Raw genomic sequence first — 23,172 nt, forward strand, 5'->3', positions numbered from 1 at the left:
AAAGATCCCCTCCGCGTACAAAACGCGTACAATTCAATTCCATGACATTTTCTTTCCTTTTGCTTTACGCCAACTTCACTGATTACCTTTTCTGTTTTATACGTAGTAAGTTTGGTCAAAAAGCAACATCACATGTGTTTTTTCCTTCGAATTCATCGGACTAAAAAAGAGTAAATTGCAGTTTCAGAAACCACATGCTATTTGTTAACTAGCACCATAAAGCAAATAAATGTTTGTTTTTTCATAAAATTTCATGTTTATGAAGATCAGATTTGCCAAAATTTTAGGCATTTGGAAAACTTCTCCGGTCTTTATCTTCAAAAACTCTGAAATTATTTGAGTTGCACGCATATTAATTCAGATCCGATTACATAAAAAATTGCATAGATTATTCGTTCTCTTCCCGCAAGAATAAACAACCGAGTGTTAATCCTGTTCCGCGAACTTTTTAAACCTTATTTTTTCAAAAAAAAAGTAATTTCAAGCTCAAAAATTATGTGTCAACGCAAATAATTTTTCTATTAATATGGATATTTTTTGATAGATCTCATTGAAATTTTGTAAATGGTACCAAAAAAAATCAAAACATTATTTTTTATTTTCATTATATTTAAATTTGAAATTATCTTATTTAAAAAAAAAGAGAAGGTATACAAAGTTAGGGGAACAGGCTTTGTCGCTCCCACCAAGAGTTTTCAAATAAATTCGGATCTCCACTCTTCGTCCATCCATCTCTCTCTCTCTTCTCGCTCTCTCTCTCCTTCCCTTTAATTAGGTTTTGTTGCTTTAGCCGAATTTGTAGCTGTTGAAGAGAAACCTACTCCAATTCGAAGCTTTCCAAGAGCTTTCACTTTTTCTGTGTTTGGTGGGAAAGAAGCGTGGGGGGTCCACACAAAATTACTCCTGTGTTCCACAGTGTTCCATTTCAAATTCGACGAACGTCCCATTGAACCTTCTTCTTCTCCATCTTCTTTTCCCGGCTGCTTTCATTAAACTTCCCAGCAGTTTCTCTCTCTTTTCTTTTGTATATCAATGAGCGGGGCGTAACGGCTCTTTCATTGTTTAACTGGAAATATTACTACGACGAGAATTAATAAGTTGATTTTTCGAACATGGAGAGCTTGCTAGATGAGAACTTTGGGGCTGTGAAGGCGAAGCACTCGTCGGAGGAGGCGTTGCAGAGATGGAGGGGCGTTGTTGGTTTGGTCAAGAACCCCAAGCGCAGGTTCCGTTTCACTGCCAATCTCTCCAAGCGTTACGAGGCCGCCGCCATGCGCCAATCTAATCAGGTTTCTCTCCTCTCGCTCTCCCTTGACAAGTCAATCGCAATCATGTACAAGCCTACAAAGGAATCCACTTCGTTAAATAGAAAGATAGGAAAACTAAACAGGATAGACAATTTACGTCAAAATAAGATAATCTCTATAATCGAGACATAGTCACATAGGCACAAACTGCAAAGGAGAGCCAACACACGGAGTTTGACCAGTAGAACCTGTCAACGACACAGAAATCAAGCCACCTAAGGGGGCAGAGATTCGTATCAACGCATAACAACTCGGCACCGTGATATAAATGCCGAAAATTAAAGAAATCATCGAAAGCACTCACACACAAGAACATATTGAGTTCATGTTGTTCATACAAGGTGGACAGTGGCTACAACCGATTCACCACGATGAGGAAGAATAAGAAATACATGAAATTGTCGTATCCCTAGATTATACAGCTCTGGTATACTGATATACCAATAGTACCTTATGCTTGAATTGGGGCTATGTTTCATGGAGTTTTTCAAATGAATAAAGTACTTCTATTAGATGCCAAAACATCGGATAAGGATCCGTGTCCTGCAGATTCAATTCGACATTCGACTAGCAAGCATGTTTTGGGATTAGATATGACTATGAACACAAGAATCTTACATTATGCATAAAATGCCTAAGGCATCTTTCAAACCATATTTGCCTCAGGATTTGAAAGTAAAGTACTTGAACCCATATCCTTGAGATAGCTTAGACACATCAGCACTTGAAGCCCATACTTGAGGCCATGGAATATGAATTCGGTGTGAAGTACTATCAAGCTCTACAGTCCCTAACCCACTCCCTCTCTTTTTTCCTCTTGTGCGTTGGGCGGGCGATTAGGATGCTGGTGGTTCTGTTGAACTTTTAACTTGTGTGCAAAGTTTGTATGTATTGATGTAAGGGATTTCAATTTCAAAGGAAAGATCGGTATAATGTTAGGTGAATTTTCTTGCTGTTTATTTGTCAATTTACGGATTCAAGTCATTGTAATTACTTCCCAATTAAATACCATGAAGCGAGAAAGACTTAAATATACCCTTCATGTTCCTCCATCTTGCTCTTTCACCCTAATTACTTTAGTTTGGATATCCAGTCTATTCTGAAATCTCCCGAGTATATGGTTTAGACATTGATAGATAGAAGAAAAAATATGTAAACCAGACTCTCAGTGGAATTCTTAATTTTTGTAAACATTTCGTTCCAGGATTTGTTCACTGGCGAGGTGGTTTTCACACTTCCCTTGCGTTGATGGACCCTCTCTTTTGTGTCTTTATTGATGTGACTTTACTGCATTTTCTCTCATGCGTGAGAAGTAAATTAAGTGGCAGAGGGCAGTTTTGAAATTTCACATCGTAAAGTCACAAAATTAAGAGAGTGCATTATTCCCATTTGAATACTTGAGCCTAGTAAAGCTTCATCTTTTGTTTCCTATAACATTGTTTGCTCACTTGGGGAGAAAAAAGAGAAAGAAAACATTGTGCGCACTTGACTCTTAGTTCCTTTTTGAGTTCCGTTGTTACAACAGAAATGTTGAAATTACTGTGCTGTTACACTAGTATTTTGACACTTCTAGACAATTGGGTAGTCCGTGTCTGACTTTCGACTTGTGTAACTATAGGAGAAATTGAGAGTTGCAGTTCTGGTTTCCAAAGCCGCAATTCAGTTCCTAAAAGGTGAGTTTATTCCACTTACTGCTAAAACTTGCCTGTAATGAAAGGTTTCTTGGAATTAACTGTCTTCTGGTCTATTTGCAGGTGTACAGCCAAGCGATTATGTTGTACCTGAGGAAGTTAAAGCTGCTGGTTTTGACATTTGTGGTGATGAACTGGGATCCCTTGTTGAAGGCCATGACCTAAAAAAGCTGGAATATCATGGTGGCGTAACTGGCATTGCGGATAAACTCTCCACATCAACCACCACTGGTCTTGCTACCGATGGTGACTTGCTGAATCGCAGACAGGAGATTTTTGGGATCAATAAATTCACTGAAAGTCAACAGCGCAGTTTCTGGGTATATGTTTGGGAAGCACTTCAAGACATGACTCTCATGATCCTGGGCGTGTGTGCATTCGTCTCTTTGATTGTTGGCTTAGCAACGGAAGGATGGCCTAAGGGGGCTCACGATGGTCTTGGAATCGTTGCAAGCATTCTGTTGGTTGTGTTTGTCACGGCAATAAGTGATTATCGCCAATCCCTACAGTTCAGAGATTTGGACAAAGAAAAGAAGAAGATTTCGATTCAAGTTACAAGGAATGGATATCGGCAGAAGATGTCGATATACGATTTGTTGCCTGGTGATATTGTACATCTCTCCATTGGTGACCAAGTCCCTGCGGATGGGCTGTTTGTTTCAGGATTTTCCGTGGTTATTGATGAATCGAGTTTGACCGGAGAGAGTGAGCCAGTGATGGTGACCGCTGAACATCCGTTTCTTCTATCAGGAACGAAGGTCCAAGATGGATCATGCAAGATGATGATAACCACTGTTGGAATGAGAACCCAATGGGGTAAGTTGATGGCAACACTCAGCGAAGGAGGAGATGATGAGACCCCACTGCAGGTTAAGCTAAATGGTGTGGCAACAATTATCGGTAAGATAGGACTTTTCTTTGCTATTGTGACTTTTGCAGTTTTGGTGCAAAAGATGTTTTCGCGCAAGCTGCTGGAGGGGACCCAATGGAGCTGGTGTGGTGATGACGCATTGGAAATGTTGGAATACTTTGCTATTGCTGTCACCATAGTTGTTGTTGCAGTTCCTGAGGGGCTTCCTCTTGCTGTGACATTGAGCCTTGCCTTTGCCATGAAGAAAATGATGAATGATAAGGCTCTGGTCCGCCACTTGGCTGCTTGTGAGACAATGGGGTCCGCCACTACTATTTGCAGTGACAAAACTGGGACACTGACTACAAACCACATGACAGTTGTGAAAGCTTGCATTTGTATGAATATCAAGGAAGTGAGCAAATCAGGTAATACTTCTAGTCTGTGCTCTGAAATCCCAGATGCCACTGTAAAACTTCTTTTACAGTCCATATTTAATAATACTGGTGGGGAAGTTGTGGTAAACAAAGAGGGAAAACGTGAGATATTGGGATCACCGACTGAGACTGCTTTGTTGGAGTTTGGATTGTCGTTGGGTGGTGATTTTCATACTGAGAGAAATGCAGCTAAACTTGTCAAAGTTGAGCCATTCAACTCTACCAAGAAACGAATGGGGGTTGTGTTGCAGCTTCCAAATGGAGGTCTGAGAGCCCATTGCAAAGGTGCTTCTGAAATAATATTAGCTGCCTGTGACAAGGTGGTAAATTCAGATGGCGAGGTTGTTCCCCTTGATGAAGCTTCTGTTAACCATCTGAAGGTTACAATAGATCAGTTTGCTAGTGAAGCTCTGAGGACTCTGTGTCTCGCTTATGTGGAACTGGAAAATGGGTTCTCTGCAGATAGTCCTATTCCACTTTCAGGATATACTTGCATAGGTATTGTGGGTATCAAGGATCCTGTTCGACCTGGTGTGAAGGAGTCGGTTGCACTTTGTCGCTCGGCTGGGGTTACTGTTCGTATGGTTACTGGGGACAATATAAATACTGCAAAAGCTATTGCTAGGGAATGTGGGATACTTACCGATGGGGGTATTGCCATTGAAGGTCCAGATTTTCGAGAGAAGAGTCTAGAGGAGTTGCATGAATTGATCCCCAAAATTCAGGTATTTTTTGGTTTTTAGTTTTGCATAATGTAGGAGTAAAGGAAAGGATTCCTTTGGCATGTGGCTGATAATTTTTGTAACTTTTGTAGGTAATGGCTCGATCTTCACCTCTAGACAAACATACCTTGGTAAAGCACTTGCGAACCACATTTGGTGAAGTTGTTGCAGTGACGGGAGATGGAACAAATGATGCCCCAGCACTTCACGAAGCAGATATTGGACTTGCAATGGGCATAGCTGGAACCGAGGTGAGCTATTAATATGATCACACTGTGTCTCAGTGATTACTGATTATACTAGCAATTCAACATAAAATGATGAATTACCTCATCGGTCCATATACTTTCATCTAAGTCGACCAAATAGTTTCTTACCTTTGGCATTAGGAGACTTATTTGCATTCGGCTCACCTCATGTGAGTATAAATGGATGTCCCTTCTGGTATTAGTTGCTTTTCACATTTTTGCGTAGCCTTTTTAGCCCACATAACCTAATTTGCCACGAGAGCTGCATATGGCTGCATGGAGTAACTCCATTTAAGTTTCAGAAATGATTTCTACAAACTGATTATTCATTTTATACTGTAATTGTTGACACATTACAATGCAACAAGAAGTGTGCAAAACGGCAAACAGCCGAATGTAAATCTTCTTTTGTGGTCATTATTGAGATCTTTTGAACGGTGCCAAAAAAAACAAAAAATTATTTGCGTAAATTATTTTTTAGTTTAAAAATGTGAAATAAGTACTTATTTTTTAAGAATGCAATGCGGAACGGGTACTCTATTAAAGATTATTGGGCTCATGATCAATCTCATCCACTTACCTGGATAGAAACCTCGATTCTCGACCTCAATTTTGTCTGTGTTCCATGGCTTTTGGCTAAGATCTTTGCACACTTTGAATAATGAAAGTTGATTTTTCAGAATAGAAGGCATAGAATAAGTACATGTATTTGAAGTTTGGCATTTTTGTCCAAAGACTCCAAACCACATAGTGATTGACCTTTACTATTTTCATTCCTACATATTGTGTCCGTAGAGGAGAAATTTGTGCAACTCATAGTTTGGCATATGTTGGAAAACTATGGTTACAAATTGGGAGAACAACCAGGATTGATGACCAAGAGATGCCACATAAGCCAAAAACTCTATGGGGAGAAGGGGAGGTTGGGTTTGTTGTTCAAATAACAAGGGCCTTAAAATTAGCGATTGAGCCAGGTTTCATTTGTGATAGAAATATTTTAGAAAAGTAGATGATGCAGACTAGCCATGCTTTCTAGTTGAATTCTAAGCAATCAAATAGCGGGAAATAAACAAAACTACGGAAACTCTTGACAGAAAATCAATGGATGCATTGTAGGACCATCAAGATAGTATTCGAAGTGAACTGATTAAACTGCATCAAGTGAAATCAAGACAGGAAATTTTGGGTCGTGGAGTTTTGGTAATTCCCAATGGATATAGTTGTGTTTCCTTAGAGATGGTCGCAAGCTTCGAGCTATATGAACAGAAAAGCAAAGACAAAGAGTACAAAGACAAATAGAGTGAGAAAACATATCGTAAGTGTTAAGATATATAGAACAATACTAGGCCTAGAGAGACCAGGATTACAAAATAATAATCTATACTGACATGATTTTCTTTATGCCTACTTCTTCAACTGTTGTGAGAAAAATGCCAAATATTTTACTAGTTTTAGTTCCTTTTATCAGGTGGCTAAGGAGAGTGCTGATGTCATAATTCTGGATGACAATTTCTCCACCATTGTGACCGTGGCCAAATGGGGTCGCTCAGTCTACGTGAACATTCAGAAATTTGTACAGTTCCAGTTGACTGTTAATGTGGTTGCGCTAATTGTTAACTTCTCTTCAGCTTGTCTAACAGGTAAGAAAGCATGCATACTTTTGACTGCTTGGTCCTTTTAGAAAAGAAAAAGGAACAGAAATCACGTTTCCATATATGCTTACATTTTGATGTCAACTGTGCTTTAGGGAGTGCCCCTCTCACGGCTGTTCAGCTCTTGTGGGTTAATATGATCATGGACACACTAGGAGCACTTGCCCTAGCAACTGAGCCACCCAATGATGAGTTAATGAAGCGACAACCCGTTGGAAGGAGAGGAAATTTCATTAGTAATGTTATGTGGAGGAATATCTTAGGGCAGTCCCTGTATCAGTTCCTGGTTATATGGTTTCTTCAGTCAAGCGGGAAAGCAATTTTTGGCCTTGATGGCAGCGGTTCCGATTTGGTCCTTAACACCCTTATTTTCAACTCGTTTGTCTTCTGTCAGGTAACTTCATAAGAACATAACTCTTTTTCCTTAAGGGCCCATTCGGTTTCCTTGTTTATTTGTCTATGTTCTTAAGAATAAGCAATCAGCAAAGATAAGAAAGTTTTTGGTGCACACTCTAGTTGCTAATTGCTTGTTTAATGGAAACCAACAACCGTGATGGAAAACGCAAAATATGGGACTTGTGATTTTTCTTGTACTTGCTTATTTATAACTTATAAGATATATAAGCTACAGGAAATAAACGGACCTAAATGTGTTTACTGGGATATCAAACTTACTAACCTGTTCTGATTTTGTTGTGAAGGTGTTTAACGAAATTAGTTCCCGAGAGATGGAGAAGATAAATGTTTTTGAAGGCATACTGGACAATTATGTTTTTGTGTGCGTTATCAGTGCAACGGTATTTTTCCAGATCATAATCGTTGAGTACTTGGGTGCATTTGCAAATACAACACCGCTCACGTTGGCACAATGGTTCCTTAGCATACTCGTTGGATTCTTAGGGATGCCAGTTGCAGCAGGCTTGAAGATGATACCTGTGAATACATGACTCCTAAACTTTTAGGAAAATAAGTTGGTTTTGTCCTTATTTGATTTTTTTTTTGGATTTGTTAGTTTTGCGCCAAACTCACAAAAGTTTGGCGCAAAACTAACAAATGCAACAAAAAAAAAAGAAGAAAAACTCAAATGAGGACAAAACCAACTTATTTTCTTAAAAGTTTAGGAGAACTCAGAGTGCTACTTTTTCAAATTAAAGCACAATCCTCAGTGACTGAACGTTCATGTATAGTTAGGTTGCAGAAGTAAAATCTGGTATTTGTTGATGTATTATAGTAGTCTAGGCCCCATGATGCTCCCTGTAGAAGTGGAGGAGACAAACTTCTTCTGCGTTTTCTTTTATTGAATTTTGTGATTAATTCATTTGTTTTATTCCTGTTGTTTGAATTCGTTTCCATGACGCTCCCTGTAGAAGTGGCGGAGACAAACTTCTTGATCTACTTTCTGCGTTTCTGATAGAGAATTTTGGGATTAATTCATTTGTTTTATTCCTGTTGTTTCAATTCGTTTTATTGTGGGTAAATGGTTCCACTGTAAGAGTTAAAACTATGTTTTAACCTGAGTTCATTGATTTGGCCAATCTGGACAATCGTGCTGTCTGAATATATACATTCCATTTTAATGTGGTTGGAATTTGGATACCAACTGGCCAGAATACCTGCAGCCTCACTAGGAAGTCAACTGTCTCTTGATCTCAGGTAGTGCTAAGCAGATGCTATAAAGTTTTGTGGTGTTATTCGATTTTATCTTAAAATCTCAGTTTTTTAAGGTTCAATTTGGATGTAACATAATCGAAGTTATATTAAGATGTGCAGGAGAGTTCAAGTGGTGGGTCAAGAACTGTGTTTCGGTAACCATGAGTAATATTTGGGTTTCGTAGATTCTCTTCGTATGTAGACTTCAGGGCCTTCTTGTTTACAGTTAATGCAAGTAGAAGCTTTTGGAGATCCGATTATGTGTAGGGCATTTTTGCCTACCAAGGGAAGGTACAAAATGGAGATTTTTGGTGAGAAATTCCAAGAGAACAAATAGCATACCAGGAGCGCCATTCTTTCCATTAGAACCAACACAAGGACGATCCCAGTTCCTCAAAGGAGTGGCTTATGAAGAAAATGTGTCGCGCAGTTGCAAACCGTCCTTTCAAGATACCCAACGGCTGATCTACGCTGTCTCCTTTTGAAATTTTGAAGCAAAGAATCCAAAATGGTCCTTTCAGAAGCTTGTAATGTTGAATGGGTGAAAGAGTGATGCTTGTGCTTATCAGCAGCCAAAAGTAGTAAAAAAGTAGTTGTCTGGAATTTTCTTAAAAGTGCGGCTGCTTGGCAAACTGTGGATTCTGTATTTGTTTTGACATGTCCGGAAGGACAAGCTAAGGAAAAGGTTATAATACGAGTAGTAAATGTGTGGGCCATGTTAGTTATACTATAAGTAGTAAATGTATTAGTGTGAGACATGTAATTTCGTAAATGTGAGTAGGAATCATGTGACGTAATAAATAGCGAGATATAGTAAATGTAGTTGAGATAAGTCATGTGATCTACTAATATCCCGAAGAGTTCTAGAAGCCTCCACGAGGCCTATAGATGAGGGATTTTGGGGCAAGAGACACATCTCTTCCCTCCCCATTCTAATCATTTTCTTCAGTAACATCAAGTCCTCTTTGTGTAAACCTTTCTTTCCTTGTTCTAGCAACTGTATTAGGCTCGTGTCTAGTACTATCTTGATCTTGTTTTCCTGCTTCGAGGCTGTACCTCCTTCGTGGTTGTCTTATAGAACTTATGACTTGGGATGAACTTTCTACAAGATTCTTTTTCATTCTCTAAAGGTAAAAAATGGTTTGGCTAATGGACATTGGTGTTTGTCAAAGAAAACACAGAAAATCGTCATTCTTTCCTTTTTGGTCTCCAATCACAGAACATAGCACAAAATGGCGCCTGTTTTAATGGGATTCCCTCATAAATGGACACATCCTTTAAAATATAGACACATCCTTGAGCAAAATATAATTTGGCATAGTGGTTATAATGACTTGAAATTATCACAAAACCCTCAAAAGGACCACAAAAACTCTTAATCACGTGTGTTTCCAAGACGAACATAAAAAAAAAAAGAAAAAAAAGAAAAGTATTTGATTGTTTTCCCTAGTGAAGTTCACTCGGACCCACTAGAGCCGACTGGTTCATTATTAAAATCTGGTTCGAAAACTTAATAAGCTTAACAAGTTTAACTTGTTTATTAGGCGAGTCGATCACTTTTTAATCATGTCAATCACAAGTTGAAATCGACCAACCTGAAAATTTTAAAACAGTATAAGCTGAACAGTGGAATAGTAGTTAGTTCGAGTTTGGTTAAAAAACGAAACGAACTTGTACTCGATTATAGCGTAATCCTCTCCCTCCGCCATTGGAGTAGAGTTTTCAGAGCTTGGCTACGAGAATTGCTCAGTGGTAGTGACCCTTTTGCTTCCAATACGCAAGGAACGTAAAGCCAATTTTCCAAGCCCTAAAATCATTAGAGGCGTTGCAAAAAAACGAGATCGACTATCTATGGCAGAATTCAGATATATCAGAAAAGGATCTCAGCTCACTCTTCGGTATGCCTCCACAACTGACTACCCATTTTTACTGTGACATTTGAATGAACTTTTACTGCGACATTTGAGCAGTCATGTGGCGTTCATCACTCTGCATATAGGAGATTTTTTATCTCTATTTCTTTCAGTCCGTTCTGGGAGCATCAGTGGTTGAAGGCAGGTTATATAGTTTTAGCATGGATAAACATAACATGGTATTTTGTTTTGGATAGTCCCATCATCATGATTTGCGTAACTTAATGGCTTTCCTGTTCGCTTGATGCAGGCCCTTTATTAATAATCCACTATTAGATAAACATGGACTTTGAAGCATGAAAAAACAAATTCTATAATACCGAGAGTAAAGAGATTTGCTGATAATCAATGTCAATATGAACAGAAAGGAAAGCTATAGCCTTATACGGCATCGGAACAATATATTCTCCTGAAAATGTATTTGAAACAAAACATACTGTTTTATCTGTGGTAATTTCTGTCAGAGTGCAAAAACCGAAGTTGTATTTTTCCTGATTGGCGATCCATGCTGGCTTGCTTTGTGTTGAAGCTCGACTACATTTGAGTCTCTTTCACGCGGTTGGATGGAACTATGCAGAGAATTGTTCTCATTTGTGTTTCTATTCGACACGAAGCCCTTAGTTCTATTCTGTCCCTTCATCCTTTTCTTCATTGGAAGCCAGACTTTTCTAAGGATGCTTATCCTTGTTTGGTGACAATGTGAGGCTCCTCTTTTAGCTATTTGCACTTCCTTACAACCCTACTCCTTTGATTAAGCTATAAATAAAAGAATGTAAACTAGCCATGAGACTGCATCAACGAAAATCCTTCTGAAACTGTGGGAATACGGAGTATATCTCTAGCAACACGACTATCCACGCGAGAAATTTGAGCTCTTCATATTGGCTTATTCTCATGGAGACGAGCTTTCCTCATCCGAACTGCTATAGCGTCTCACATTGTGTCTGTTTAGGACAGGCAATGATGCATTTGCAGGTATCCGAAAGGACCTACTGGCCCCGACTACTGTATGATCCTGCAGCCTCCCTACTTCCTTGCACACATTATCCAATATGGAGAGAAAGTCTCTCACAATCATAAAGATCCTAAGAGGATGGGCCTCTTCTTTAGCAGTATTGCCATGGAAATACTCAGTGACCTCTTTCACTAAGGATAAGGTCTTTTTTTCCTCTGCCTTTATCCTTGTAATTCCCTCATCAGCCTCTTTAAGAAACGTTTTCATCGATTGGAAGAATTTCCCTTGCATATTTGGCTTCTCATATTGCAAAACCACTCTTACTTTTTCAAGCCCATTTTCAAGCTTCGACAAGTAGCTGCTCAAAACCGCTGAATCCATCCCTGCTGCTTTTTTGACATTTCCCAGTTCCCTGCTTAAACCAGAAACAACTTGCAATCCTTGCTTCTTAAAATCGTCCTCCTTCGTTTTGGAATTGATTTTATTTGGGAGGTCTTCAGTTGTAGGATCAGAACCTCCACCTTCTGATCTGATAATCTCCTGGACCACAAAGTGGAGTAAAGTCGTTTTCCCATCTGTCCCCTTAATATCTGCTAGTTTTAAAAGTGTTTCGAGCTTGAAGGCTTTAGCATCACCACGGTTGGTGCCAACATTCATTCTGTTTCCTGTCCTGAGAACTGCTTCCAGGAGTTTTAGGAATAGCCTACTGCTCTTCAATTCCGCACATGCTTCCTGTCAAGTGTCATATATCATGAGCTACATATAAGGGAAAATTCCTACAGCACAATAAAATATCACGTTTACAAGTTTGTCTTTATTAGAGATTGCAGAATAACATAAACAACCAGTTTCTGGGAAAACATAGAGTGAAAGAAACAAGGCACTTTGATCGCAGAAACCTTATTAGTTTTCTGATTTCAGCAAAAGAATTTCGATGCAAAAGTACCTCTAGTGTTTGAAAGGTCTTCCTCAAGTACTTGATTTCTGTATCAAAGTTTGCTCTGTATAGCATGGCTTCAACTCTTTTAAAGGCAAATGGTATGTCAAGTATTGTCTTTAGAAATTTCTCTGCAGACCCTAATTTTGTGATGTCACCTTTGTATTCTCTCAGTTTTATCTCTTCTTCTTTGGTTGGAGCCATCTTCACCAATGTTTCCAAAAGCTCAGCTCCCAAGCCTTCTGGAGTGCCTGTTGCAAGCATATACAGCATTTGAGGATCATAATTCAAATTTCATGAGCAGATATTTTCTTCTACTGCTGCTTTTACATTCTTATTTGGGCTGGTTAAATATCTATGTATTGGCAGCAGTCATAATTTGTATACTGTGTCTGGAAGTGCTGATGACATTGGTAGCTGTTTTTTGAAGAGTGCGACTGCACTATGCCGGTTTATTAGCACAATTTATTTCTGGATTAGTTTCTTACAGTTTATAGAAGAGCATCGTTGTTGCTGTCTGCTTCTATGCAGAATGCTTTACTCCATTTGTAAAACGAAGAAGTATCACATAGATAGCAACTAAGATGAAAACATACAAAACATCCTCTATGCTATGTGTACTATGGGTCTGTAGGATTAATGACATTAGCAAGAATAATTCGAATTGAGGGATTGAATGCGTGTAACGTATAAGTTTAGCGAATACCTGAAAATAGCAGAAGGGAAATAATTGAAACAACAGTAAACGAGGAAATACAAGTAATTGAGGGATAGGTCTACTCACAAAGTCACATTCATTGTTACTAGTTCCAGCTGGATACAAAAGTGCACATTGTGCCAGTGTGAAACTAATCTGACTTGGATTTGAGAATCCCTTTGAAAAAATATATGTAGCTAGAACATTGTCCAACTTCTTTTTTTTTTTTTTTCAGTAACTGTACTTTTCATTGAACGCCCAAACAAAGAATACAAAACTCATCCACAAAGGAAATCCTACACTACTAGGTCAGGCAAGACCAAAAGCAGAACCAAAAAGGACTTTAAAACACCAGCAATTACAAATGAGGGGATCTCTAATTAAACAACTGATTCTTAACAGTTTTCCAATTACATGTTTCCAGAATGTACTTCTATTATGCTTGAAAGCATCTAGTTTAGGATCATAATGGTCATTTCTGTTTTGCATCTGAAAGAAGTAGGATCTAAGTTTGGAACAACATTGTGGATAATTTTTTAAGGGTATTTTGCCTATTTAAGTTCCAAATTTTTTTCCAGGTTTTGGCACCCAGGACCATGCATACTTCATAGATGAACATCACCAGAAGCTAGGGTGCCTTTATGCACTGCCAAGGAGCCTATCTGGTTAAGCCGCTATTCTGAGGGAAGCAAATGTATTGTTGCATCAAATGCTGATTGTCGAGGTCATGCCTCGGTTCCAAGTTTAAGACCCATGGATTCAGCAGATACCATGTAGCACTTCACCAGGTACATGATAGTGAATATAGGGCAAAAAATTAACTTGGAAAGGCTGAAGGGAATATAAACACCAAATAGTTTTTAGGCACACGAGGAGAAGAGAAGGACAACTGTTAGGGCTATAGACTAAAGAGAACAATAAGAGTGTCCAAGGTGCAATGATATGGTCCAACACTAATTCGACACAATGAAGTGAGGAACTTTGGACTTCTTCTCCTTCATGAAATGGCTGGTTCATGGGGAACTCATTGATCGATCCAATACCTCATGATGTGAACATGTATTTGACATGGAATCTGCTTTTAGTGAGAGAATGAAGCATTACAACAGTATGTAGCTGGGAGAAGAATGTAATTCCTAAATTGATATTCTAACATGAGATGATGAGAAGATAAGGCGCAAAATAACCTGTATGTTATAGTGTGATGACTCATTAACGAAGAGAGTGAATCACTGAATGAAAGTCGGTCTCTTATACTCTCTTTTAAGGATGATAAGCTATATATTTCTAAAGGCCCTGGGGTCCCTCAATGTTTTGAAAATGAAGACTTCTGGTTAACAGGGGCACCACACAACTGAAATTTTGTTGTCGTCGTTCAATTTGTCTTGTCTATTTAAGTCCAAGTTCTTCTATTTTCACGAGAACTGGACATGCAGAAACGCGGATCAAGGCTAATTTAATATTCTGAAACGCTTCAATTCCAATGTATGCAAGGCAAAACCCCTTGACGATTCATTAGGATGCTATGCTGAGATATTCTGGGGTCGAACTGATAGTCTACCATTGACATCTCTCGTAGTAATCTAAACACACTAACCTGCAAATACTACCCGTGCCAAAACAAAAGAAGCTATGCTACAAGTTAGGAACTAAAGACTCTTAACCTTGTGTTTCCCTCTACCCAAATCCCTTGCATCAAGAAGAAAGGAACTTGTTCTACTTTGCTTATTGCTCTCTCTCCTTTTGTTTCTAATGGTGATCAATCCTCCTACAAAACAGGACTCTGCATTACAACTCAGGCATGGGAAAGTAACAACGTACCGTCTAGAAGTGCTTCAGACACCTCATCTCTCGTCACATTCAGTGCTCGCAATAGAATAGCAATGTTCTGCGACTTCTTTGGGTCTAACACTCTGTTTTCATGCTCAACAGGAGGGAATACTGATCTTCTAGTCAACTCTTTCGGAGCTGAATTCACCGAATTACATCCAAAAAGACTCTCCATCATGTCCTCATTCAATCTACAAACATTCCAACAATTGTCTCTAAGAAAACAGGCAGCAGTGGTACACCACAGTTAGAACTTGTTATAAAGATGTAACACTAGTGGACTTACTGAAAGGAGCTCGACTTCAGCTGGTCCCACACCGTTGCTCGGCCGGAGGTGGCCCGGACTTTGTCCCAATGCAGAGGCTTCAACTTGGGTCTCGATCCCTCAGCATCAGCATCATCACCATCACCTCTCTCCAAAGAACCGGCACCTTCACTCTTACCAACTTCTTCAACAGGTCTTGTTTTCTCAACGCCATAATTCTCTTTCGAGTTTTGAATCCTCGATAATGACTTTCTCAATTCTTGCAGATGTACCAAGGGTACACCTGTTTCCGACCCTCCTACTTTCCGCTGCGTAGAGAGTGGAATCCGAGGCGGCGGTGGCGGTGGAGGCGGAGGCGGTGGTGGGATTTTAGAAGTTTGCCCAGATTGGGTTGTGATCGCCTGGAGACGTGCCATGTTAGGTGGCGGTGGCGGCGGAGCGAATTTCGGTCTTTTGGGAGAAAATGAAGTTGGTGTACCGTACGTGATTTGGGTCAATGGCTGAGCAGGCCGCGCTGGTGGCAGCGGTGGCGGAGGGGTAGGCTGCGGCGAGGACGATTGAAAAAGCCTCGACTTGGGTGAAGTTCTCTTAGAGTGAGGAACAACACAATTAGTATTAGTGTTGTTGCTCTTATAGCTCCACCGTGAACCGGACGTGAAAGACCCTTCGTCGTTGCTCACGACGGAGACGGAGGAGCCATGCGGCGTGTAAAACACCGTCTCCTCCTGACTCTCCTCATCCGATGATGATGACGACATCGGAGGAGGAGAGTGCAACGTCGGGAGAAGAGGAGGCTGTTTTGGCAACGGCGGAAGTGGCTGGAGGTCAGGACTCGGCCTATACCAATCCGATGATCTCTTCACTGACCTCAACTTCCTGTACGGCGACGACACGTTTTCTCCGTCTTTCTCCTCACTCAACGCCGTCCGGTTCGACGGCTCAACCGTCCCGATGTAGAGAAAAGTCGACGGCGGCGGGGTTGATGAATCTTCAACCCTCTGCGAATTGTCTCCCACAAGCTTTCGCGATTCATCGTGGGTTTTCGCTTTGTGCTTGTATACGAAGAATGCCAATGCCGACACCATCCCAAGCGTGACGATCCCAACTGATATCGCAATGGCAACTTTCTTGGTGGGCTTTGTGGGTTGTGCGGCAATTGAGCTTGCCGAGGCATTGGCGGCGGGCGGTGGCGGCGACGGCGGCTGTTGGGTTGGAGCCGGGTCTGACCCGTTGGGTAACTCGGGGAAGAATGGCTCGTCGGGGTTGGGGAATTCGGGCGCGGCCGGTGGGGGGGGTGGTGGTGGTGGATCGGCGGCCGTAGGTGGTGCGGTGCTGTCTGGAAAGAGAGGTTGGTGGAGAATTCTTCTGGGATTGTTTTGTTGTTGACCAGTGAAATCTTGAAGTGTTGTGGGGGTTGGAGAGGCTGTGGTGGGGTGTGGTGGGACTACTGTGAAGGACACGAGCAATGAAAGGAGAATGAAAAAGTGGTTCATATGATGAAGAGCTCTCATGGTTTTTCTGTCTGGGTTTTTGATCTTGTGTTTCTTTCTTTCACCCAATTCATCTCTGGGTTTTTGTTGGTCTGCAGAGTTCTCCAATTCTCCTCTCCTGCGAGAGACATAGAGAGAGAGAGAGTCTAGTGAGATAAAGGAAGCTTCTTTCTGCTGCAAGATCTGGATGCTCTGGTGGATGACATCAGCAGGAGCCGCATTTCCTTTTTCTTTTGTTTTAAGGGAAAATGATATTGTGGGAGCTTCTTTTATAAGTTCTTTAATTCGTTCTTCTTTGGATAATTATACTCCTCTATCTCAATTAATTTATCCAATTTCGATGTACAATTTTTCCAAATATTATTTATATTTACAATTGACTATTATTTTTTTACTCCCTTTGAACCGCCAAGATGGTCCAAAGATGTGCAATTTTGCAGATAGAAAAATAAACTATTTTTGTGCTTAACATGTTAAGTTTTTTACACCAAATTAAAGATCCACTTTTATGTCAAGAGATAATTTAAAAAATTATGCTCGGCAATGTTTTATTTTTAATTTAAAAACTACACCTCTTTACGTAGTTTCTTTGCAAGACGGGAGGAATATGAGTTTAAAGATTGTTTTGTATATAACTAATTGAGACTTGTCAAATAAGGTCCTTATTGCATATAAAAACTATTATCAATTGAAAAATATCACAATTTTTTAAGATGTCCGAAATAGTTAAGTGTCCAAAACACATGTTTAAATATTTAAATAACGGGGCGGTCCAAGAGACACCAAAAAAATACCTAAAAAAATACCTCATAGTTTTGGATCAAATTTTTATGATCCGAGCCGCTCAATGTGATCAGAATGTGATTTTAAAGGTACCGCCAAGAAATCAGCAAAAAAAATGACTCGGAATGGCTTGATCTGAGCAGCTTTTAGCTCAGATTTGATGAACGGTTCAATTAAAAACTATACAAAACAAGCACTTTCCGGTCATATTCTTTTCTAATTTCTCGCGAACACCCTTAAAATCACATTCTGCACACATTGAACGGTTCGGATCATAAAATTTTGATCAGAAATTATGAGATTGATATTTGTGATTTTTTTTAAGTGTTTTTTTATATTTTTTGGCTATTGCTTGAACTCATCCCCACGTGTTCTCTCTCTCTCTCCCCAACCCCCCCTATTCTCTCTCACACGCACACACACATTTGTACAGAATATTGATTGATACCCAAATACGGTAACCGTTTATTTTCGATCCTTAACGTTTTTTTTATGAAAAGAAGAAATCCAGCCACATAACCCCTGGTAACCTTGTCTTTTTTTCCTTTAGCACAGTATTGATCTAGGAAAGGCTAACTTGGCAGTGAGCATCTACTTTTCACCGGTGCTTTTAAGGAGAAGTGCACAATCATGACAAGGCAAGTGGCAAGCATTGCAAGACCACGTTCATGTCCTTTTTCGTCCAATTATTTTGATAAGTTTTTGGGTGCAAATAGGGTTTAAAAATGTACGAGCACGCATCCGAACCGTCCAAATGTACTTTGAGTAGTCAGAATTTTAGAGAGATAGAGAAATAGGAGAGAGAGTCGGCTAAGACGGAGAGAGAGTGTTCGGATCTTAACCATCCAATACACGTTTGAACGACTCTAATACGGACCGGATATCGCCACGTGGTACCCAATTTGAACCCAAAAAACTTCTCAATTATCTTACGCAAGTACTCTTACACAAGTAAATAGCTAGAAAGACTTCCGTTGCAACCAATGGTTTCGGTTGCGGATAAAAAAAAAACCAATGGTTTCGGTTGTGGCCTGCGGGGGACCATTACCAATATCATATTCAGTGCCGTCACCCAATTCTTGTATTTATTCTTAATCAGCGCGGAATAATTGTCCTTTTTGGTAGAAGCAGCACAATTTTGATTATTTTTTTTTCCCAATGGCTCAACATCTATAATATGAGAAGCTAAGCTTGTCAAAATGGTATTTTTATTTGCTTTCTTAGTGGAGGCGTGAGTTTGAGCCCCACGGGAGAAGCGATTGGTATCTAAGGCTATAGATAGCCTCTGAACTCTTTGTGAACTAACATTTTAACTATTAACTGCTCCAGATCATATGATGTATAAAGATGAATAAAAAAAATCTATAATATAATGGATGTATGATATGATATGATAAGATTAAACATATATAGTCATTTTTGTTGAGTGCATGAAAGCTTGTTTGAATTACGCTTCACTAACTATCAAGGATTTGAAGTTTCCAATCTTGTCGGAGGAGTGTAGGAGTAGCGCTCAAGACACGGGTTCGAGGACAGTGTCCTGAAACTGAGATAGAAGTGTAACTGATGATGATGAAACCCTAGGTTAGAAATATTTATCATAACATGGCGGCCGAGATAACTCTTGTACTCTCTTAATTCAATTCATAGTAAAAACTAATGACATGATCGTCACACACACGCACACGATTTACGAGTATAAAATAATAAAGAATCAACACAGAGATATACGTGATTCCCCAATACCAGGTACGTCCATGGGAGCGAGAGCGGCTGCTGTTCTTTTATTATCACAGTATGAAATAGGGTTTATAACATAGAGTATTTATACCGACTCTATTATAATCCTAATCTGGTATTTGGTCTGTATCCCAAAAATACCCCTGTACGAACTGTACAGTACCGCGGGGGCGTAACCCCCCACACCCCCCAATTACGGAACGCCTAGGCCTTCGGCCTATTCTACTTTCACTGGATCATTGGCGATGGGCTAGATGCCATCGCTCCGCTACGCTCCACTCGTTGCGCTTCGCTCCACTCGTTTTGCTCCACTCCGACATCTGGTCTTCTTTCTAAAACTCTTTAGTATCTCTTCATACTTTAACGTATGAGCCATAATTTTAACAATTAATGTGAATTGTGAATGTACAGGCATAGTTTTCAAAAAGTGCTGAAAGTACTAGGCCCCGTTCCAGAAACCTTCTTAAAAAATAAGTAGCTTATTTCACATTTTCAAACTAAAAAATAAAGTAAATAAAAAATAATTTTTCAATTTTTTTTGCATCGTATAAAAGATCTCATCGAGATCTTCCAAACAAGATCCATATTGCATATTTTTAGATTTCAATAAACCCATAATTTTTGAGCTTGAAATTGCCTTCTTAAAAAATAAGAACTTATTTTCGGTTCTGGAACGGAGCCAAATGAGTTTTTTTTCTTTTGTATTGTGTGAAGGAAAAAAAAAATTATTTAGTACTTTTAGCTCATTTGTAAAATTATGGCTCAATTACACAGTTACAAAATCATGCAAAATCTCCGTGTCTTGCGTTCTTTTTTGTTTTATATTCATCAAGCGTGGTGCTTTTTATTGGTTTGATCAATTTCTCAACCGTCAGCACCCTCATCATCAGACAATCCTCTGCACGACGCCAAATTCTTCAAAAAATGAAGAAGGGTCGGGCTGAATTGGGAAGAGAGGAAGATAATACTTACAGCCACAGGGATTAATGGAAAATGGAGAAAAACAGCTCCATACCTATTTAAGAAGGCAACGTCTGCAGGGTACCAGTTTCGTCCAATAGAAAAACGTCCAAACAAAATTAATTAAAGTTGATAGCAAACCGTTAACCACTTTGGTCGAAAGACTATTTCAGGCATAACTAGACGGTGCTTGACAAAACAAAAGTGTTTCGATTAAGTCGTTGTAGTTGTTCGATCAACTTAAACTTTTTCGTGTTTCTATATGAAAAGTCTTACAGTATGAACGACTCGGGTCATGAAAAGGTGGTGGCCCCGTAGTAGAAAAATTGCTAATGGATACAGCAGATAAGCTCCTGTCGTTGAATGATCACAAGGGGGAGTGTCAAAATGCAAGGGAATAAACAATCTACAGTAAGTTCATCCATACTACTTGCCTCACCATAGGCGCCAGAGCCATGACTTCAATGGCGGGTGAAGAGATAAATTTTTATTGGAATAAACATGCTCTTTATAGTAGTAGATTTTCTATTCCATTATATATGAGAAATTTTTCGGCGCAGGGTGGATACATTTCACGTGGTACCCGCTCGGCACATCCGGGCAGTTCAATACACTTTTGGACGGCTCGGATTGAAATCATCTCTCTCCTCTCTCCTCTCAACCCAAAACTCTCTCTCTCCAAATCTTAACTGTCCAAAAATGCAATACACGACTCGGATGCGCCAAGCGAGCACTACGTGGTACCCACTCGGCACTAAAAAAATTTACATGTAGATTCTATTGGAGTGGAGATGCTCCAATGGGGTTTTTGGGGGTGGAGATGCTCAAAAGCTCCTAAAACTATAAATAGTGCAATGAGTTTTGGTTTTAGTACACATAACCATTACTTTTAAAGAGGAGTTAATGACAAAAAAATAGCTATATATAACCCAAAAATACGTACCTAAAGAGGAACTTTCCAATATGCAAATCGCATGAAAGTTTTGCCGGGATACAAAACTAAAAAAAAAATTTCAAGGCAACATGAGGTTGATATATGCAATAAGAAGTATTTGAAGGAAATAAATTAAACTTAGGACGATGAAGCGGTCAACATATTTGAGATTATGTAGTCCTTTCGACTAAAGAATTTAAAAAGAATAAAACTGCAAACAGAAGTTAAAATAAAATCACATAAAAAACATGAAAGACAAATTAGTTTGAATTATTTTCTTCTTTAGTTTGAGATAAGACACTTCACTCCATTTAAGACAAATATAATAAGCTCTAAATACTCATTTTTCTTGCCTGCATCCACTTGTCGGTGGTTGGTACGCATTCTTAATTTCTTTCTTTTTTTTTGGTAATATAAAGTGTCCGAGTTAGCTTGCACGTATTTCGGGTTAATCCCTACAGCCCCTCTCGCAGCCATTTACAGCCCCTCCCACAAACATTTCATACACTTAAGCGTGTGAAAATAAGGCGACTCTAAGAATTATTAATAAGAAGAATCGAACCTGATATCTTAATTATTGGTACTCATTCATATTCTTGTAAATTTAGTAAAGAAAAAAGAAAATGTGGCCATTGTCAAACTTTAACGTTTTCCACTTATGTTTTCTTTCTCTTTGGTGGGATCTACCGACACCCCTCCCTCTCCCTCTCTCTCTCTCTCTCTCCCTCCTTGTCCTTGACGGGGACAAACGCACGTCCACCAGCAGCATATTTTAACAGGGGAGAAAGAAGGTTCTTGTTTCTTTGCAATTCATTAGACGCCCCGTGTAATTTGCATTATATGAGCCCTCATTTTGTCCTTCTGGTCCTGATAGCTCTAAAATGTTGATTTCATAAGATTTAATGAAAAATCAGATCATATTTAACTTTTCAAAAAATGATTGATCAGTACACTGATCAAGCCTGATCAATCATTTTTTCCCCCCTTCAAACAAGTGTGGCTCTATTGGAGGGCTATCTACATTTCTTTATAGTTGATCTTTAGGAAAAGTTTAGATCAATTCGTCAAATTGGGATCGTGGAAAACCCACATTTAAGAATTTTATGATCGCAGAGACAAGCTGTATGTATTTTGAAAGAACAACCCTGTTACAAGGGACAGAATATTGTGATTGTGGTCATTGTCATACTAATCATAACCTTACATGATTTAAGCAACTTGTTTGACTAATTAACAAAAGCTACGGTTCAACAGATTAAAAGAAAGTAACAAAAAAAAAAAAAAGGAAAAGGAAAAGGTGGCGTTCCGCTTTCTTTTTAAACCTTCTTTTTAAAAAACAAGATAATTTTAAGCTCAAATATAATGAAAATGAAAAATAATTTTTCAATTTTTTTTGCACCGTTTAAAATATCTCAATGAAATCTATCAAATAAGATCCATATTGGTAGAAAAATTATTTGCATAAACACATGTTTCTAAGTTTGAAATTACCTTTCTTTTCTGAAAGTTGTACAATTATATATATTGCATATATATAACTCACCAAACAAGTCTTGTCAGAAGGTACTACTAAATAAGTATATTCAAAAGGGCTGTGCTACGTGCACAAACTGCTGTGCACAGCAGCTGTGTACAGCAGCCTTTTCCTCCCGCCCCGGGTCGCACAAAGATGATCGGAGCCGCTCATTTTGTTCAAAATATGTCGTTTAAGGTCTCTGTAAAAAATGAGCTTCGTTCGATATCGTTAGAGGCGTTAACAAAACACCTAAAATCACTTCAGAATTTAGCCTAAATTCTAAAGTGATTTTGGGAATTCTGAAGTGATTTTGGGTGTTTTGTTAACGCCTCTAACGATATCGAACGAAGCTCATTTTTTACAGAGACCTTAAACGACATATTTTGAACAAAATGAGCGGCTCCGATCATCTTTGTGCGACCCGGGGCGGAAGGAAAAGACTGCTGTGCACAACAGTCTGTGCACGAATCATTTCTGTATTCAAAAATACTCTTGTGGCTAATTCCTAAGTTTAGAGTGCGTTTACTCTCGTACCACATGTCAAGTTATTTTCACTAATTAATAATTTGTTGATTAATGTGAATAACTTGTGAGT

At 39.2% G+C, this 23,172-nt stretch overlaps 2 protein-coding genes and 1 long non-coding RNA gene across 3 annotated transcripts; 2 read left to right on the forward strand and 1 right to left on the reverse strand.

Annotated features, from left to right (window-relative positions):
- The first annotated feature begins 237 nt into the window (after positions 1-237).
- On the forward strand, positions 238-8,350 carry LOC131299290 (calcium-transporting ATPase 2, plasma membrane-type-like). The gene is made up of 7 exons (XM_058324931.1): positions 238-1,289; positions 2,926-2,980; positions 3,062-5,010; positions 5,100-5,258; positions 6,724-6,895; positions 7,003-7,301; positions 7,609-8,350. Exons 1-7 carry the CDS (start codon positions 1,113-1,115, stop codon positions 7,852-7,854), a joined length of 3,057 nt encoding a protein of 1,018 aa, XP_058180914.1. The 5' UTR covers positions 238-1,112; the 3' UTR covers positions 7,855-8,350.
- Positions 8,351-10,105: 1,755 nt separating this feature from the next.
- On the forward strand, positions 10,106-15,367 carry LOC131336523 (uncharacterized). The gene is made up of 3 exons (XR_009202857.1): positions 10,106-10,455; positions 12,537-13,847; positions 14,992-15,367. It is a non-coding gene; the product is annotated as an uncharacterized LOC131336523 (long non-coding RNA).
- LOC131336522 (formin-like protein 6) lies at positions 10,759-16,933 on the reverse strand. The gene is made up of 4 exons (XM_058372398.1): positions 15,176-16,933; positions 14,881-15,080; positions 12,372-12,613; positions 10,759-12,157 (listed from the first exon to the last, which is right to left on the reverse strand). The coding sequence occupies exons 1-4, from the start codon at positions 16,663-16,665 to the stop codon at positions 11,363-11,365; spliced, it is 2,727 nt and encodes a 908-aa protein (XP_058228381.1). The 5' UTR covers positions 16,666-16,933; the 3' UTR covers positions 10,759-11,362.
- Positions 16,934-23,172: the final 6,239 nt, after the last annotated feature.

Source organism: Rhododendron vialii, chromosome 8a, assembly GCF_030253575.1.
Source record: "Rhododendron vialii isolate Sample 1 chromosome 8a, ASM3025357v1".
In the NCBI taxonomy this organism is placed as follows: Eukaryota; Viridiplantae; Streptophyta; class Magnoliopsida; order Ericales; family Ericaceae; genus Rhododendron; species Rhododendron vialii.

Excerpts from the sequence above, each read along its gene's own strand:
- LOC131299290 (XM_058324931.1), top strand. The coding sequence starts at position 1,113 with ATGGAGAGCTTGCTAGATGAGAACTTTGGGGCTGTGAAGGCGAAGCAC. Across the intron at positions 1,290-2,925 it reads CCATGCGCCAATCTAATCAG|GAGAAATTGAGAGTTGCAGT; the intron begins GTTTCTCTCCTC and ends GTGTAACTATAG. Across the intron at positions 7,302-7,608 it reads ACTCGTTTGTCTTCTGTCAG|GTGTTTAACGAAATTAGTTC; the intron begins GTAACTTCATAA and ends TTTGTTGTGAAG.
- LOC131336522 (XM_058372398.1), bottom strand. The coding sequence starts at position 16,665 with ATGAGAGCTCTTCATCATATGAACCACTTTTTCATTCTCCTTTCATTG. Across the intron at positions 15,081-15,175 it reads CTGAAGTCGAGCTCCTTTCA|ATTGAATGAGGACATGATGG; the intron begins GTAAGTCCACTA and ends GAATGTTTGTAG. Across the intron at positions 12,158-12,371 it reads AGACCTTTCAAACACTAGAG|GAAGCATGTGCGGAATTGAA; the intron begins GTACTTTTGCAT and ends GACACTTGACAG.